The sequence below is a fragment of the Helicoverpa armigera genome, chromosome 23 (genome assembly GCF_030705265.1).
Source record: "Helicoverpa armigera isolate CAAS_96S chromosome 23, ASM3070526v1, whole genome shotgun sequence".
In the NCBI taxonomy this organism is placed as follows: domain Eukaryota; kingdom Metazoa; phylum Arthropoda; class Insecta; order Lepidoptera; family Noctuidae; genus Helicoverpa; species Helicoverpa armigera.
In genome coordinates, this window is record NC_087142.1 from 9,851,849 (window position 1) to 9,872,734 (window position 20,886).

Consider the following 20,886-nt stretch of genomic DNA (forward strand, 5'->3'; position numbering starts at 1 on the left):
GAGTGGGTAGAAATTTATCTTCACGTGGCGAATTCGAAACGCATGTGGGCATTCGGATTGCATCCCACTTCTGATGTCGGAGGCGTCATCAGGATGGCTCTATCGTCCGACATTAGTTAGGGTATTTAAGCAAAGAGATAACTCAAAGAAACTCAAACACTCACAACTCAACCGTTTATTCAAATTAGTCAGAACAAAAGACAGCCCCCAAAACGCCCGCCCTTCGCCACTTCCTACGTGTTCTAGCTGGGGAGAAGAAGTGGCGGAACAAACTCCCCAGCAACACATACCAACCATTACCAAACATACAAATACCACAAGAACCATACCATAGACCATAATACCATACCATACCATACCATAGAAGAACCATTACAATTAGAAAATCACAAGACTTACAATAAGTTTAGGTACTACCACGCTAGGCAATAACACCAGGTACACTACACGTAACGAAAGGCAGTAACGCGACAACTCCACGAAGACTCGACGAAGCTTCGACCAAGACTGAGCTAAGACTGAGCTCCGCGGACGCCACGCTGACCGCCACCACTCTGCCAAGCGCGCCAAAATGTTGTTTCACCGGAAACGCCGTTAGAGGGCGCGCTTGCGTGACGTTTAGTGTCCGTACTATTGACAGTCTCCGACACGGCCATTCTGACAGGACACACGTCCTCGTGTGATAATCTGCAACAACACAAACACAGCACAGTATACACATACAGCCTCGGCCACTCCTGACCACAACAGTAACTCTCGATCTTCGTTTTACTCTCTTACTTCTCTCAGGGAAATTGAAAAAAAAAAAAAATTCAAATGGCCTCAATTAGGTCTTTAACAAACAATTTAGGTGACAACTAGTTCTCAAAAGCTATACCCTGAGCAACCGAGTACTAAACTCTCACAAGCAACAAAACAAACTCTACATTTAATTGGAAAATAATCGTTTCATTACAATTAATTCAGAATCAAAATTAGGAATTTCAAAGTAAAACTGATCACTGCCTCTTACAAGAGACAATAAACTCTAAATTGATAAATTAAAACAAAACATTTAAGCTCTACATGTGACCATGACTACACTTAGCCCAGTAACCTCCAGTTACTCTTTACTGCGAACCTCACATAGGAACGCCGAGTCTACACAAAATTACATTTCATCATAAAGACATAGAATTGAGTACCGGCTCTATATTATTTCTAAAAATCAATCAAATACCAGTTCAGTTCATGTAAAACCCAATTGATCAGGTAACAAAGGCCAGTATCGTAACACAATAAACTTTTAGGTAATCTGTATCCAAGCACATACACCAATTAGACCTATACGGCTCTGCTAGCCCAGCAACTCATGCTTATGCAATCCATCTACCAGGATCACCGAGTCTTCCCATGACTCTACGGTCTAACCTTTTAGACCCGACCCCCGCCAGTGTTCACTGCAATACCGCGGGCTCACGGTGTACTACCCAGAGGCTGTACATACCGATTTCTATGAACTACGGCTACAATGACACTACTGGTGCGGTCAACACATACGGTCACACTTGACCCGGTCTGCAACTGGAGTATCTAGCTTGGAACAGATTAAATCTCACAATTTGACTCATCCTCATTAACTTCATTTGGTACCTGACCACTTGGCATACGTCTGATCAATCTAAACATTTTCAATGCAATAGAATGCTTTCACCTTGTGCGATGACATGCGATGTCCTGGCCTGCCGTAACTCACACGGCCTCCACGACGAATCTGGGGGAGGATGACGCTCCAAACAGCAACTGCAGCGCACCTCGCCCGCCGCTTGACTAGTAGACCTCGTCCTGTTCTCCAGGCTCCGTTCACCTTAGATGATATCTGTTAAGCCAGAAATAGAAAGTGCTTAGGCATCAAATATTGACAACACATGAGCCAGCAACAAACCTTCTTGTTTCGTAAGATAGTAAGGCCTACCTACACACATGTTACAGATTTAAAGAATAGCAATCACTATTCAAATGAAGAAACTAGATACCTACCTTAAAAGCTAAGCACGTAATCAAAGAAAGATCGAATTGCTAATCAGACTCAACTTGCAAATTACTAAATCGCTAGGCTTCACGTGACCGTTGTCCCTTAGCCGAGCTCTCAGCCCATTCTGGCCTCCTAGGGACCACAACCACAGTGATATGACACCAACTGTACCACTGATGTATACGGGTCTCTTCTTGGTCACCCTGATGCCATCACACAGGCCAACGGGTCTTTTCCAAGTCACCCCGGTATCCACCATTGGCACAAATCAGTACAAATTAACACAATGAAATTACTGAGCAGGTGAACGTAACACCTTACCAAAAATCTATAGTCTGATGCACAATTCAATCAAATGTCGCAAAACTGAGATATTCTAATTTGAAGTTATAGTTAATAAACAGAAACCAGGTAATCCCTGTGACCAAACATAAGATACACACTTCAGCCATCACTGTGACAAGTGCTCAACGGCAGTCATCTCTGTGACTTCCAACTTCAACAGTCAATCAACCCTGTGATTGAAGCGCAACACACAACCCTGTGAACCTAGCTTTCATCATCTACGATTTCATTAATAAAAAAAAACTACCATCATTAATCAGACATCAACATCTCAACACATATCGCGATTCTACACAGTGCCTCCATCAAGCACTATATGGTTTGAGACCAAATTCTAAAACCCACAGCGATTTCGTCGCGACCCGGGAATCGAACCCAAGACCTCGTGTATAGCAGTCACGCTTACGACCACTAGGCCAACAAGTCAGTCAAACAGTACAATGTACAATGACAAGCCACAATAAAATTGGATTGATCTCACCATGTTTATCATTCAGGCGTCTCTTAACATCTCTGTGCATAGCGTCTTGTGTATGTTCAGGCTGAAATCCGGCACGCAGTAGAAGCCAGGCGTCGCGCTCACTCGAAGCAGGAGAGGCTCACGGGATTCTCACATGCAAAAGAAATCGGAAATCGGTTAATTTTATCACAACATTTTCATAACAACGATGACAATATTACTATCATGGCATATATCTAATTTCACTGATTGACGATTTTCCCAACCATGCAATTCATGAAGGTCACGTCAACATTATGTTGCTCCTGCTCCTGCTCCTGGACACATTCGGATCAAAACAAACCTAAAAGCAGTTTTATAAGGACGCTTGTGGCAATGAATGCTCCTTGAACCCAGGCAGTTCATAACCAACACTAATCAGCGAGACTGAAACTGCCTCTCAAGTTTATAAATGTCATATGACAAATAACCACAAAAATAAACCAAAAATGGATCGGTCTCACCGGGTTTCCACTCAACGTGCGTGACGATGCGCACATCGCTATGGCGCGCAGTACAGCAAGGCTTTCGCGGACGTGAAGCCACGGAGATGCACAAGCACCAATACTCCGAACTCACGATAACACGTTGGGCTCCTGGCAGGCAGCTGGGATGCTCCGCAGTAATTTTGTCGCCAGATATCACAATAACCACCGTCATCGTTGAAACATGAAAAAAAGACAGATTCGGTTAATTTTATAGCATACCCTCAATAACTAGCTTGACATGTAAAAATGGAAAACGATACCATTACCATAACCGTGGTTACCATACTTGCACCTTCGCTGAAATTCTTAATAAATCTTCCACCACAAACTCCATTTCAAATTATCGACGTTACATTCCTCCTTTTTTTTTTTTGTTAGTGGGTAGAAATTTATCTTCACGTGGCGAATTCGAAACGCATGTGGGCATTCGGATTGCATCCCACTTCTGATGTCGGAGGCGTCATCAGGATGGCACTATCGTCCGACATCAGTTAGGGTATTTAAGCAAAGAGATAACTCAAAGAAACTCAAACACTCACAACTCAAACGTTTATTCAAATTAGTCAGAAGAAAAGTCAGCCCCCAAAACGCCCGCCCTTCGCCACTACCGCCACTACCTACGTGTTCTAGCTGGGGAGAAGAAGTGGCGGAACAAACTCCCCAGCAACACATACCAACCATTACCAAACATACAAATACCACAAGAACCATACCATAGACCATAATACCATACCATACCATAGAAGAACCATTACAATTCGAAAATCAGAAGACTTACAATAAGTTTAGGTACTACCACGCTAGGCAATAACACCAGGTACACTACACGTAACGAAAGGCAGTAACGCGACAACTCCACGAAGACTCGACGAAGCTTCGACCAAGACTGAGCTAAGACTGAGCTCCGCGGACGCCACGCTGACCGCCACCACTCTGCCAAGCGCGCCAAAATGTTGTTTCACCGGAAACGCCGTTAGAGGGCGCGCTTGCGTGACGTTTAGTGTCCGTACTATTGACAGTCTCCGACATGTATGTATTTGTAGGTCGTCTCTTTTATTTCTTTAAAATTATTCTTGTTAATTTTAGATTTTTTATGCGATACCTAATTTCGTTGTAAGTCACAAGAACACAGTGTCTGGTGCAAAAATCGTGGTTCAATAAATCTTGTGCTTTCTTAACCAAATGCAGCGGTAATATCCGATTGGAAACTGTAATTGTCGCGACAAATCAATTACAATTCACAATTCGTCACGGAGATTTACAATAAATTGTTTATCTTCGTGACGAACTCAATTATTAAGTTCAGCACATTCAACTATTTTTAAAACAGTTGGAGAAATGTTGATCAAGATGAGATATGAGAAAGGTACACCTATTATATGTAAGTATATAGTACTAAATAAAACAATTAAATAATGCGACTGCTGGACAAATTGTGTGTCTTAAGGACTGATAAGTTAGACCAAGAGCTTTGCGGGGCACTTCCGACTAGCACTTATCCATTAGATAAACCTGTCACACACCTGCTTATGTACCTTATGTTATCCAGTTATGTAAACGAGCATATAACCCGCCAATTATCTACGCAAATTAAGACAAAACCCCCGCACTCTCACGCCAAAACAGCATACTTATGTGGATACAAAAATATAATGAATTTAATCAGATTATCGTTCAGCAAAAAGCGTTAAACCGTCTTCCCGCAAGATGGCGCTGTTGCGTCACGATGTCATAATGACGATCATTACGAGATCCGTGTCAACGCAGAGAGGTTTTCGTGTGTAGGGATGTGGCTGATGTATCGATATCTCTATGGTGTTGGCATGCGTCATGTTAAGCTATGCTTCAAAAAGGTGCGCTGTCAAGATACTTTGCATGGTTGGTGCTTTTATGACACCATGGACGGTGACTTAGGAACTGTTGTCGATTCTATTGTCGTACAACTGTCGTTTTCATAGCTGAATAAAATGATGACCCGTTACGCTGCATCCACATCGTTTGCTCATTACCCACATCATTTGATGCTCTCTGGCTCTAGAAGTCTAGACCATCTTTGTACCTTTATTTAAATCGGTTCAGTAGTTTTAGCTTGACAGGGCGACTGACAGCTTGACAGAGTTATTTATAACATGAGAAAGGGTTTTAGTATCGACATCCAAACCATCGACTTCTCCCATCATTACCACAACGTTCCCACATCTGCGCGCGCACAAAAATAACAACGAACACTTTTTTGCGCATAAGAAACCAGAACGTATTCTTTAGTTATCATTTACATAGATCTCAGCACGCGAACACTCGCATTTCTATAATAATATACTTATTAACATAATTATATTATATGATATAAGTATATTCCATTCAGTCGGAAGTTCAGGAAAGTAAGTTCAAGGAAGTAGGTACATACTCACGTGAGAAAATTTTGAAGTCTAGTCTATTACTTAATAGCCTTTATAATGATGTGTTAATTGGTATTTTCATGTGAATTTTCGTAGTAGGTAGTCCCAGATGGTAGTCGGAATTTCTTATTTGTCTGGTTAATAGCGCTAAGTAATTGCCTAAACTAAATAACAGAATCTGATTACTGTCTCGTCCATCGAACGAATCATAATGGCGCGATGTTATAGGTACCTACAGAGTACACAGTTTAATGCACTAAACTTTGCAACAAAAAAACCCTTAAATAACTGTAAAACATAATCAATTCAAATGCAAAGGAAAATAAGAAAGAAATTTCGAAACTTGATATTTCAGCCATTTTATTTAAGTCGCGTAGTAAACAATAATAAACATCCTTTAACCTTTTGAACGCCAATGTCGGCTATAGCCGACATGAGCAAGCGTGCCCTGTGCGCCAACGACGGCTATACTCGACAAAAAACAGGTCGCAGAAAAATACAAAATAAACCTACTAAATCATTACTTTTATGTATTTTTTAGTAGATATTTAATTAAGATTTTCGGGCTTGGCGTACAGGGCATAGGAATACCGATATGGCGTGGCGGTGAAAAGGTTAATGTCATCATGAGTAGACTTTACAAGTAAGCCTACGAACACAAATACCTTTGACGAGTTCCGCTGTCACTATCCACTCTACAGAACCTCCGAGCCTGTCCACATAATACCTGATTCAATAAACATTTCCACCTCATCTTCCTGTATGAATGACAATGAAGATAAATGATGGCTCGTGGCTACTTCCTAGCGTGGCTGCATGATTGAATATCAACAAGGGAGCTAGTAAGGGCGGTCAAAGGGCACGTCAGTTGGTAGGTGGTGCGAGAAAGGCTCAACTTTACTGGTTATTAAAAAGATTGATAGGTTGGAAAGTTAGACAATGGGCGAATGTGTTTTGTTTTTGAAAAGGTTTTATTCAGCAATAGGGACAGTCCAATAAGCTTCTATAGTAATAGTTACAAAAAAATGCTTAGTAAAGACAGCACTTTCTTCAAAATAATATAGAACGATAAACTATGACGATCTTGGTATGTCTCTTTTAAGTTCTAGGAATGAGTAGTAAAGACAGAAAACATTCTTGCTAGTTGGATCAAGCCTACTTGATTATATGACACCAATACCTTGTACTTAATCGTAATTAAAACATAGTTAAATATGTATTGTTCTTGAGATCATCGGCTCAACAAATCGGCGAAGCCTGAGAGAAAATTATTTTTTGTCTTAATAGATATCTGATTGAGCCTGACATTCAATACACATCGGCAAATATTTGAAGTCCAATCCAAAACCTTTTGTTATCAATCACACAAATTACATAATCCTTTGTTTAGGCGTTACGTTACACGCATCGGCCTACTTTTTACGTGTCGTTATTAAAAGTCTATCAATTTGTATCAATCTGTCAATTGGTTAGAGATCATTAATATTTATATGTGGGGTATGGGAGCATGTTCATTATGGACAGTGTGTAATCATTTAATGAAAAGTCACATACTAGAATGTTTCCTAATTATTTTCTCCTATCAGTTTGGAAGTTCCTTCTTTGTTTGAGAAGATGTTTGAGCCCTGCAGTGGGACTACTACCTAAATGGCTGATGATGATAATCAGTTCGGAAGAAAAGCTTTAGATTCTGTAAGCATGTATGGAGCTTTCCTGTGCTTTGTCCCGTTTTTTTTTACAGAATTCTGATATTTTACCCTCTTACTCTTACTGTACTGTCTAATGCTCCTGCTCCACCTGCGTTAGCGTTAACGTTAATGTCAATGGCCAACTACACGTTACTTATAGCATTAAAAATGCGTGTTGGCTACACTTACGCAAAGAGTTAATCCCTCATGAAGTAACGCGTTAACATACATTAAAGAGATTAAACTCAGACACACAAAATAATTCTAAAAACTAAAGCTTTCTCATTTGACCATTCCATTATCGTGCTCGTAAAATGCAGTTCAACTTAAACAAAGTATCTACACTCGTCCTTGCATGCGTGCAATGAGATGGCATTGATGTAGCCAACATCACTTAGCGCTATAAGCTACGCACTAAAACCCTTTGATGCGTCCAAAAAACCGACACCCGAGTTATCGCTTAACGTTTAATGCTATTTATATTGCCATTAGTATAAATTGACATTAAAACGTTGGCCACATCTGCGTAATGCCAAAATTTAACGCGTTAAGACGCAGGTGGAGCAGTAGCATAAGAGTTACTGTTTAGCTACTTTATTTACTAACCTCGGAAAATTCCCAGTTCTATAAAGCTATTCCGTCTACCACGAATGTAAATACGACATAGAGCAGTAGTGGGTAAAACTTTCAGAATTCACAATCACATAACCGCACAATATCATATACATAGGTATCGCCGTTTAAAGAACTTACCACCAAAACTTTCTCCGAACCAAAATCTGTTTATCTTCCGAATTTTCCAAGATGGCGGCGATAGGTAACGGGTCATGGAGAACAAAATGACTAGCGGAGGTGCCATAACGCAAAATCTCCTCAGAAAGAGACAAGAAACGTTATTGTCTTCGACTTTACATGCTTTCCCCGATTGAACCCGATTTTTTTGGTAACACCAAAAATGATTGACAAATCTCTTAAAGAACCGGGGCTGCGGGATTGTTCGAAAGAGTTATCGCGGGCCTGGTACATAAAAGGCCTACGACGGAACATGATGGATTTTTGTCAGTAAAAGTCTGACACTCCCTCATCGCTGCTAGCCCACAGCGCGAGCGGGAGGAGTAATTTGATGATTTTTGCCATAATTGAAAAAAAATCTTAAAGAACCCGAACGCCTCTTCATTCCCTCGTAACTTAATCATTTTGGTCATACCCACCGTACGTATTTGACCTAGAAGTAGGCTCCTGACCTACCTGCATTATGGCATCTCCGTTCTTTCCTTCCTCCGTGTAACGGATGCGTTGCGCAGAGACATTGTTGGAGGATCTCACGTCGCATCGGTGTCGCAACTCCTGCGCAGCCTGTCGGACGATGCGAGATGTGATAGTCGCTAGTTAATGAACTACAGGACGATTTTATGGTAAGATAAATGTACATGAAAAGTTGCGTTGTTTTGGGTGACAGGTTAATTTTAAAGATGTGTGAATATGGATTGTAATTCAATGCAACATAATCCTAGTTTAAATTAGATATTTAAATTCCAATATCCAGATTACCTCTTTCTTGTGACAGAACAGTTGGAACTTTGGAAATTGTTCTACATACCTATAATATGCAATATGATATAAACATGAAGCGTGGGTCATATCATCCATAGCCGCCAATGAGCACATACCATCGTAATCGTACTAAGAGCTAATAAGAAATTGCTTATTTCCTTATACTATAGGGTAAAAACCTATATTTTATAGACTATAATAAAGAATGTAAGTGTTTTTACTCACCCGTGTCTCCACGGCAACACAATTCAAGGTAAGTATTTCCTTTTCCCATTACTGACGTCGCGTTAGACCTATTATTAAAATTCCACAGTTTTTCTGCGTCGACCGCAGCTTGGGGATTACATTTATTTTCATCTTTCCACTAATTTGCGACATCGCTGCGTAATCGCTACGATTTGTCAACTACAATTAAATGTAAACTCTTTTTCAAGTTTTGGAAATTACCAGATAAATATTAAATAAATGCAACGACTTAAATTACATCCGGTTAGACTGGAAGCCGACCCCAGCATAGTTTGGGAAAAACGCTCGGAGGATGATGATGTGTGAAACGACTTAAATTAATGAATCGACTAATTCGCGCTTTAAATATTTCTCAATAACTTTTTAAAACTTTGATGACTTGCGCAAGACGGCTGGCAGGAGCTTTATGCGAGAAGCCGAAAATCAATCTCAGTGGCGTGCACTTGGAGAGGCCTATGTCCAGCAGTGGACTGCGATAGGCTGATGATAAACTTTTTAAAAGTTATAAAAAAGCGAAAATTTATAGCTACCTATGTCTATCACGAATAAGTAGGCCATCGTTCGTTTGTCGAATGTGCTTAAAATTAAAAGCTGTATTAGTTTATTTAAAAATGTACGTGCATAAAATGCAAAATAATAATATTATTTCATTTTTAACACATTCACTGCGTTACGGCAAGTATTTGGCCGTATTTGACTCTCACCCAGTGCGGTAGCTCGTTGTCCTTGTTTTGCGTACTGTGCGGGGGCGATTTATCTAAGTTCCCTTGCGCGTAGGAATGAGATAGTGATATTTTCAATATTGTTGCTTTTAATGTAATAATATTGTACACTAACAATATACGGCAAAATAGTTGCCTTAACGCACAGTAAAATAATTATTTTCATTCAGTGCGGTACGGCGAATATCTTGCCGTACCCCCCCAACCCCGCACCACACTGCATGCGTCCGCGCGGCGGTTCAGTGTGCGCTAGTGCTGGCCGTAAGCAAGCCGTAACAATATTTTTTGTGAAAAATATTACGCGGTTCTGCTACAATGAGACGTTCACATAAAAAACTGGATTTGAGTAGAGAGAGAGAGAGGGGAAATCATCATCTTGATGCCAAAGATGTCAAGTGTGAAAATAATTCAGTGGAATTATTACCTACTTACTAAGTTTCATACACGTCCTTTAATAGTTTTTAGTTTTTTTTAAATTGGTCTGTTGGCGTAGTGGTTGTGGGTTAGATTCCCACACAAATCATACATTCTTTGTCTAGTTGCCTTGGTCTGGGTGTATTTTCTAACTATACTATGCATTATATGTATTTGGGACTAGGTGGCGCTATAGTGTGATTGTGGTAGAATATAAATACATATTATATAATTAGGTTACATAATTATGTTGATTTATATAATAATATAACACTGATAAATATGAATATTTTATCTACAATAAAAAAATATTTTTAAGCTATCGACTATCATTCCAGAAGTAAACCCCATCCCTAGCATTTTTTCACTTCTACGCTGTACGGCATATATATTGCCGCGAATGAAAGATTTTGAAAAGTCTCTGTATCTTTCAAAGTATAACAGAGAACCCGGGGCGACTGCAGCTAGGTGTATACAAGGATATAGTCTATCGATTTGTTGATAAAAACCATTGATATAGGTGGTTTCCACGTCTGTATAGGCTTTGAAAGTCAGGTTCTGGTACGGCAAAATAGAAGCCGTAACGCATATCAGGAAATATAGATACGGGCAGCATTTGTCTCGTATCGCACTAGTAGAAAGTTTAGATTTAACGCTGCCGCAGTGAATGTGTTAATGACAGCTTTTCGAAATAAATAAGAATTTCCAAACAGTTTCAGGAAAAGCTTCTACAAAAGTCACGCTTTCCACCAAGGCCGGCGATGTTTTAATACAATTCGCATAATAACAGTAATTTACGCACGTTTCGCGAGCATCTAACGCGGTGACATTGACGGGCGGTTACCGCAAATTAAAGCGATTTAATTAAGTTTTAGTTAAAGTTGCGTTAAACTGTGTTTAGTTTAATTTCTGCTGGAATTTTAATTCAGTTTGCTATTTGTTGGGTAGGTAGAGCCTAGTGGATGGACTGAAATAATAAATCTAAAGCACAGATGAGCAATTTCAGAGAATATGAAAATAACTACTATACGTTTAATATTAATATTTACGTATTTACATGTTTTGTTAAAAAATACAATCAAATGATTTATTGGCGGTAGCGCTTTTTATTTGTATTTTTAAATTCATCTCTGGATACACTAGCTTAAAAAATTTACATACAGATACCTAATTATTTGTACACCAACTCACCCAAACTTAGTTAACGAAAAAAATAATAGCCACAAAAAACATTAATCTCTATGGAGAAATGCAACCAATTACTCCAACCCACACACATATGTGTAGTTACAAACAATCCTTGACATTCTCATCAACACATAGTCACAAATTAAAACCACACATTACGATGATTAGCCTAGGCGTTTCCTAACGGCGCCCACGACACGCCGTGTCCAATCGGCGACAGATGGACACGTGTCACGTTAGCCCTGAACTATGGGCTCATTAGACAAAGTAAACTACAAACTTTTAGTCGGCCGATTGTTTGTTTTCTTAAAACAGTATGAAGATGAATGGAAGGACACACGTAACATTCAACTTGGTTAGATTGTTGTCAAACTTACTGGCTTCTGACTTCCCGTAACGACTGCCAGGGATGTTCAATGACAGCAGGGACAGTTTAATGCGCCCTCCGAAACACAGTCATTGGTGTCCAAGATATACTTCGAAAATACAAACAAACTTTTGGAAAGTGGCATCGATAGGTACTTGCCTGAACTGGAGACCTCCCTCATACAGAGGTTGATTCTGTACAAACTACCACCACGACACGTAATAACAATCAGGTATTAGTTCGGTACCACCAAAATCTTTGATTAAATTCACAAACTAATTTTCTTTCCCAACGACCGGGCCAACAGTCTGCCGACTGTTTCGTCTGAAGTGTGCTTCAGCTAAGGGTTGCTCAATGAGTTGAGGAGTTGATTGGTGCATCTGCATGAGTCACGGGTCAAGGTTGCGTGTGGCTAATTAGATTTAGATTGTATTGAATATGTAGTTAACAATAGATGCAATTGATTTTCTTTATTTCAGCATGTTTTATGCAGGAGTTTTTTATACCTCAATTTTATGTGGAAAATACACGTTATAAAAAATGCATGAACAAGAACAAATCAATGTCTTCATGTTACACCATTGGCCCGTTGTCCGTTAGTGAATTAAAAAACTTCACGCCCCTGCAGTGTTTTGCAAAGTCTTTCGTGAAAAAGCACTGAAACACTGTCTATTATCTTACAAATGCGAATGTTTGTTTGTTTTGTTTAGCTACTTATTAAGAGAGCTACAGAGTGTGGGAGTCTGAAGATAGTATTTTAAAAATTTATACATAGTTGGAACTCCTACCGGTTCATATAGATCAATATGCACACATTGTAAAGGAAATAAGAAAAAGTTTTCCATCTAACACACGATAGCCACACAAGGGCCACTCTAACTTACGTACCACAGACAGACAAACGTCGACAGCCACTCTTTATAGCGAAACTCAAACAATGGCTTGCTTTATGGAGTTCTATAGTCTATATACACCGTGCAATCTATGGCTCGTTACGTGCGGAGTTTGCACGACCCGGGAACTGAAGCTGAGACCTCATAAATCAGGTGCAGTTAGTGAAGTGGCGTGATAACTGGGCTGTTATCTAACTATTGGCAGGAGGATACCTATTGTTTGCTTAGGTACCTACTAGCAAAAAAATGAGGAGTGGTCTAATGGCTAAATGGCTAAAACATCTGCCGTTCAACTGTAGGTATATTCAAGGTTACTGCGAGTATCGATGTGAGGTCTCTAAGTGATATCTATGTGCTTTCCAAGTGTATCTTTGACATCAATGTAGTGTTTATTATGGGATATAATCTTGGGGAAACCCGGAATTTAAATTCTGAAATCGATAATCCACTTTGAAAAAGCATGATGAGTAACGCTCATTCCTTCTCTGTATAAGAGAGGACTGTATCATTGCCATATTGAATTTTCATTAACGTTTAACTGAATCTTATTTAAAAAAAGATTTTTAAACAAAAAGGCATATTATCTCAATTGTTATTGTTAAATAGCCAATATACCACAATTACATTGACTATTCCATTTTATCATTAACAGTTTTCACTCAATTGACAGCACTGAACTTACTCCTTATCCTATGATATTCCCCGACAATACACAGTCATACATTATGACTCACGTTTAAACTGTACCATAGTAAGTATACTTATTTACTATATACTATAACTGCACTGAATCGATTGATGTTTCCGTCAGCCGTCGAGTGCACACAATTACCACTCATTGTCTGGGAGAGTGAGAGATTTTACTGCACAACTATTGATTTATTTATTTACATGTGTCTGTGTGAAGATAATTAGACAGGTCTGCAATAATTATGTAGAATATCCATCAATGGGATTGCACGATTTTTTACTCTACATTACTGGAAATTATAATATTTTCACTTCGCAGCTTAATACCTCAAGTTAATTAGTAATATAATAAGTTATTTAATGTTGTCTATATACATATAGCACACTAGAGCTTTAAGTTACTCTGATGATATCACGTACAGAATACGTCACTCTTAACTTTTACTTTCATTTCAGGTACCTACAAATTATCAAGAAAATCACACAAATCAAGTCTTACAAAACAACTACTGTACCTACTATTGCTAAAATACTCCAATCTCAAAGTGACCCTTTAATCTTTCAGCCGACATATCCCGCACGTAGATTCATCATTGTTTACCGAGTCAGGAGTTGAACCCGCGACCTCAGGATCGCCACTCGACCCTTCGCCTGCCGGACCATTGTTCTTTATTCAGAGTAGCCGCACACTGCAAACTTTAAGTCGGCCGATAAGTTTGTTCGAGCTTGTAAAACAGCACAGAAAATAATGTTGTTGGCATGTAGGTATCAGACTGTCTAAAAACTTTAATTGAATTCACGGTATTATAAGAATAATAACGAGTGCGAGTCGGGCTCGCGCACGAAGGGTTCCGTACCATTATTTAAAATCACGTTTGTTTGTACGGGAACCCCCCAAAATATTTATTTGATTCTAGTTTTCAGTATTTGTTGTTATAGCGTCAACAGAAATACATCATCTGTGAAAATTTGGCCTGGTGACGGAGGGTCGGATAGACGGGCGGACAGAGGAGCGAAAACAATAGGGTCCTGTTTTACCCTTTGGATACGGAACCCTAAAAACTACAACCATCGCATCGGGCGAACTGTCAGCCGACCTTTAGTCTCCCGTGTGCGTTTAATCTTATTCAGATTTGCAAAGAAACTTATTGTGTGCCTTCTGTGGGAACCGAAAGCAATTAGTGCCTGAAAAATGTGCTTCCAATACAAAAATCTTGCTAATTGTTGCCTAATGAATAAGTGGGATTTTGTTTTAATTGGTATTTTATTTGCATGTTAGATTTATTGTGTTATGTCGTAGAATGGGCACGCAAATTAGCTGACTTTTGTTGATCACGGGAATCGAACAAGCTATACAATGTTTTAAGCTATTAATAGGTCTATGTAAAGTGTCTAGTTATGTTTTTTTGTTCCGTCTGTCTGTCCAGCCATCTGCCGTCAGGCTGTGTCTCATCATCTGCCTAGCCGTTTTCTAGGCTATTTTGCCAAAGCTGTATCTCATGAACCTTTAATGGTGGGTTTCGTTATTTACTCGTCCCCTGGCTAGGTCTTGCATTTTTCTTAGTAATTGTGATGATTTCTGGTCGCCTAATTCCATTTCGCCAATGAGTTTTTTTACTTGCCGCTCTTCGGATTCTTGATATATAAATATCAGCTTATTCTTCAAGGTCTCATATTTATTTTTCTCAGGGGGCTCCACAAGGATCTGTGTAACTTGCTCAACTACGTCCGGGGATAATTTTGAAATAAGGACCTGGTACTTTGATTCGTCGGACATCTTCTGAGGATTTAGAACTGCTTCTGCTTGGATAAACCATGTTCTAGGCGACTTCTTCCAAAATTCCGGAATTCTAGCTGTGATGGAGATGGACGACAGTTGATGTTCTTCAATAACGACCTTCTTGTCTTCAGACGACATTATAATTTCTTAATTTGACGCGCACTAATATTAAGCCGACACTACGGTACACTTGTGTGAGTTGCCCCGGTCGTCCGATTCACTGAGTTACTAGTCCAAATTCACTGGTTACAGTTCACACTTTCTCCACACGGGGTCACCAATTTAGATGGTGGGGTGTCGTGTTCAGAGATAAGTAAATAAACCGAATACTAATTAATACACTTTTATTATCTGACTCCAATTAGGTTACATACGATTTGGTACGGTCACAATATTTAGTAGCGTGCGTTGGTAGTGCGATATACGGGACAACTGGGGAGGCGAACACAATGCAAGTACAGTATGAACAATATTGATGCGTCAACAATTAGTGTAGGTCCCACTACAAACCATTAGAACGTTGATATATTCACAGATTTTGCCTCTGTACATACCAAGTGTACAATACAATACTGTAAAGTAGCATAAAATAAATACTAGTAGTAGGTACGGAACCCCCCCCCCGTTAGTCCGACTCGCACTTGGCTATTTTTTTATGCAAGCATTAAATAAATTACAAAGTGTGATGACATATCTTCATAAATCGATACATAATAGTAATTTAGTGCATTCAATCGTTGAAGTTTGGACGACTTATCGTAGTTAATGCAATAAAGTAGAACCACAGATATCGAGAATTAATAGATTGTGCTTACTCTCACTTCTTGAATGTTAGTATTCTATATAAAGCAAGCTTCATACATTTTATAAAAAAAATGAATAAAAATAGCATCAGTTTATTTTAAATTTCATTATCATGAAAATTCAAATAACTAACAGATAGGTATAGCTACACTGTACTGTGTGGTTTCAGTTTTTTTTCAACTACCGAAATTTCTGCGTCATAAACGATACAATATACATTTATGATCTATGTAATGTTCATACATATTATGGGAGAAGCTTATAAATCACCAAACCAGCGTTTGAGCTCTTGACAGGAAAGTTCGCATCACAGGCAAACCCGCACGTCATCGCTAGCTAAAAAGCCTAAAATTTTGCAACATCAGCGTTCTCGAGCGTTAGTACATCTGTGTATAAAGTTTGAGTAATAAGGAGAACAATCGCGGATGGTCGGGCCGCCTCCGACGCCCCTCCGAGCCAGCTGCGCGCGCGCACACTCGCAGTCTTCGTCGACGGCCGACCGTCGCGAGCGCATCCTTACGCGTCGCTAAAGCTACCACATATTCGGTATTTTTTAATTTTAATTTTATTTTTTATATCTCATATTTTAGTTTGCGTATTTTTTTTCGTTGGCGTTTCGACTGCTTTTAATTTGTTTTATTTTTTATTTAAATTTTCTGTAGGGTTGTTTTTGTTTTTAAATATTTAGGGGTGTTGTTTTAATAGTGCTGTTAAATTGTTTGTTTTTCGGATTTTATGTTGAGTTTATGAAGTATAAACCAACATTCAAATTCGTGATAAGATCTCATAAAACATGAGCGAAAGTAAAACTTTTCGAAACAATAAAATTATACTAATTGCCGGTTAGATTACAGTTTACAGTATTTTTTATCTTCTTCTATAGTTAGTTATTTGACGTAACTTTCTTAAAAATGTGCATTGCATAAAATATTTGAATCATATAGGTAGGACAGCGAGGTTATGAGTTCAGGCGAAAACTCACAAGAAACACAGCGGCATTGCATTGTATACAGAATATCATTTTCAAAGATCTTGTGTATACTTTGACCGAGTTTTTACATAACCTTTATAATAATCTTCTCACCTCTCGCTTGACAATAGGTCAATGTTTAATTTTTTCACAAAGACTAGTAACATTGCTTTGACGAATATGTTAGACAATGTCCAAATGTTTTGATGTAAAAAAACGAACCTAATTACGTGTTTGCGTAAGCGTAGGACTGGCAGCGCCGTGGGAAGCATTGTGCGCAGACGGCACTTCTTGCCGACACACGTTATGCCTCCGTTATACAATCTAGGAACTGTGCTATAATATCTATTAGGTGTTACCAATTAACATATCGTTAGAAGAAATGCCGATTCAACCTCTCGATTTAATTTGAGAACCAAGTTTTCTTTGGCGTAGTCTTAACAACAATATTTGCGTATTATTTTCTCATGGCGTATGTTTGTCTGAAATGCGTATTTTTCTTGTCTTATATTTAGTTTTTCCCGCAAATTGAAAGCAGTCTGAAAGTCGAAGTGCTTGCAAGTGACAGTGACATAACTTGTGATAATATTTGTAACGTGTGAAGATCTCGATTCTGGTAAGTGTTTGTTTAATTAGCACTCATTATATTAATTAGCTTACTTCTAAATAAAGATAGGAAGTTGTCAATTGATTTCGTTGGGGATATTTTCTCACGACTATTTAACGGTTGCACAATTAATTTTTATGCTCTTGTTAATAGCCATGTTTTCATATTTATGTTTATTTATGTATGTTCAAATAAACAAAACAATGTCTAATGAATAATATCACGCTATGTGTTTAATGGAGAAAGCAGCGGTACTTAAGCAGTGTATCGAACTCAGTTGGGATTTTCCGTTTAGATGCACTTAAACTATTTCGTCTATTTTGTAATATTAAAGATTTCTTAATGACAAAGTACACAAAATTAATATTAGTATGTTTCTGAGTCATTTACCTGAACATCAGTCTGTTCCAATGTAAATAATTATCTAATTAAATCCCAAGATGTTTTTACTTCAGTTTTTTGTTACTTTGTTAGGATTATAAAATGGATCCATTAAGAAATGACAATACAAACGCATAGCTAACAGTTTTCACTGCCAGCGTAATGTAGTAAAAATGTAATATTACGCTCGTGTGCGCATGCGCAGCGCCAATTAATCTAGGCCGCTCGGTGACACTCCCCGCTTGATGCAACTTGGACTAGGTATGAATAGAAGTTGGCACCGAAATCTATTTTCCATAAAAACATATTTTTGTAAAGGTTTTAGTAAGTTTATGGTTTTGGGAAAAGTAGGACAAATTACCTTCGATATCGACGAGGTCTGATAGATTCAGATTTATATTTTCATATATGAATTAATGTCCGATTCAGTCCGATCTTAGAATTACTCCGTTTTTGTATTAAAATGCTTTTACAGTAAGGATGTTGAAGCAATTTCAATTTAATTTTGGAGAAATACAACATAGATTTCTGTCCAAATACGTGACGCTGTCTCTTTATCTCCAGTAAAAATAGTTTTATCGATAGAAAGCTACGTTATTTGGGAGTATGTTGGGTAATAATGCACGGGAAGTAGTTTGCCTGAACGCAGATGATACTCCGGGATACAGCAACACTGACAGTGTGTACCTAGATTTAAGTATATATGATAGGCCTATATGAAATACTACTTTGACTTCAAGGGATGTTCGAGGATGAATAATAATTATATCGGTTGTAGTACCTACGGAAATACAAAATGGGATGAAAAGCCGAAAATGTACTTTTTATCTTAGTGCGAAAGTAATTCCAGAAAGTGTTCAAAAATCATACCAAGAATCATTAATTTAAATATAAACATTAATCGTACCCACAATCAAAACAGATTATTAATAACATTGTTGATAAACATCAAAAAAATACCTTTTTAATTGTACCAACATCAGTTCCTAGTGGCATTACGCGTTATCCTTGACGACGCGCCTGCGTACGCGCATTCGATCGACGCTCACTGCGCATGTCCTTTGTATAGGCTTTAAGGCTTTATTGGAGCTGTTTAAAGAGTGAAGAGAATGTTTCCTGTTGTTCTAGTGTATGTTTTAAATACCTATAACCAAATGTAGTAATGTGCTTGCTAAAAATCAGGATACAAATATTGTAAATATTTGTATGTCAAAAACAAACTTAAAAAAAACCGACCAAGTGCGAGTCGGACTCGCGCACGTAGGGTTCCGTACCATCCGTGAGATACAAGCCTGGTGACAGACGGACAGACGGACGGACGGACAGAGGAGCGAAAACAATAGGGTCCCGTTTTACCCTTTGGGTACGGAACCCTAATAAAAAACAGTCATTTTTATAAGAAGGTACAGGAAGTTAATGTAAAAATATAGGAACAATATAAAATATTTAAATCGGTTCAATCAATAACGAAAAGTACAAGCGCGTTGATGTCTTTTGTATGACAGGAACTTGATGTAATAAATTGATACATTTTGCGTGGCAGACAGTGTAAACAAGTACTTATAAATGTTATTTATGCTATAAGTACTCATGATACTTTATTTGGGTGTACAGCAGTGAACTTAAAAATATTTTTACAAGGATTCCTTTATTGGTTTAGTGGTTGCACTATGACTATGTTGTAAGCATTAAGTGTCAGGTTCGATTCATGGTTCATGAATACTGCTAATTTAAAAGTTTGTTCTTCCATCACACTTTTAATGGCTGGACGTATTATGATGAAACTTGGCAGTAATTTATATTCTAGAGCGAGAAGTAGTTCCCTCGAGATGCGACGCCGGGTCTAGTTACCTTTATTATAAACAAACCCCATAACATTTATTTGACCTAGAATTTGCGCTAACGACCACAACAACTTAATCACAAAAAGTAATAAATCAACATATTAACTACAAAATCGCACATCTTTACAGCTAAAACCAACTTGAACTTTGTACAAAATACTTCGTTTTATTATCTTAACACTTACTTCACGAATAAAGTTCAGCCGGGAACTGAACCTGCGACCTTTGAGCTCGCATGTCCACACCGACCGTGGTGAATAGATGCACACTTTATATTATATGTTCGTGTATATATGTATGTTAATGTCTTTGGTAAACATGTGTTTTATGTTCATGTTGCATGTTTTTCATTATTTACAAGATTGTACTTTGAAAATTATAATAGTTTATGACTTATATTATGAGACCTGAGTCTCTATTCGTAGATCGCTAAACAGTTAATTTATCTGATTAATTATCTATCAGCAATAACCAATACAGTATCTTTGAGATATTTGTCAATTATAAATTAAATAAATCAGATCGAAATAACTGAAAAATATGGCGTTAGCAATTATATTATACTGTATAAATACGTACCTTTATTACGCACAAGAAGTATGTAGTTCGAAAATACCCTAATTCTACATTACATAAAACCCAGCAATTTACATTTACATCAAAACGACATAACTTTCAAACGCGAACTAAATACAACATAATTACTCACCCAAATCATTAACCGACAATACAGAGCGAGGGCTCATCAAAGTACCCTCATCAAAATCATCTAGACAACATTGACAAGATCATCAATAACTTGCAAGACTCATACAAGACTCATGCAAGACTCATACAAGACTAATGCAAGACTAATACAAGGCTTACAAGACTCAAAGGCTGGTAATGATGACTGCCATTCAAGGCGTACAAAGCGATGGCAATTTCCCTAAAGGTCGCTTCTGTGCGCTAAATAAACATAATTATTGCAAAACATCATGATATTTGAATGTT

At 38.2% G+C, this 20,886-nt stretch overlaps 2 protein-coding genes across 2 annotated transcripts in view; one reads left to right on the forward strand and one right to left on the reverse strand.

Moving 5' to 3' along the window:
* Positions 1 to 15,014: 15,014 nt before the first annotated feature.
* Positions 15,015 to 15,425, reverse strand: LOC126056930 (uncharacterized). The gene has a single exon (XM_049851795.2). The coding sequence runs from the start codon at positions 15,423 to 15,425 to the stop codon at positions 15,015 to 15,017; it is 411 nt and encodes a 136-aa protein (XP_049707752.2).
* Positions 15,426 to 16,509: 1,084 nt separating this feature from the next.
* Positions 16,510 to 20,886, forward strand: part of LOC110378669 (mucin-2) — a 60,444-nt gene continuing 56,067 nt past the window's right edge. The window contains exons 1-2 of the mRNA XM_049837514.2: positions 16,510 to 16,637; positions 17,577 to 17,677. The gene's annotated coding sequence lies outside the window, so the exon portion shown is untranslated. The remainder of the gene's footprint in view (positions 16,638 to 17,576; positions 17,678 to 20,886) is intronic.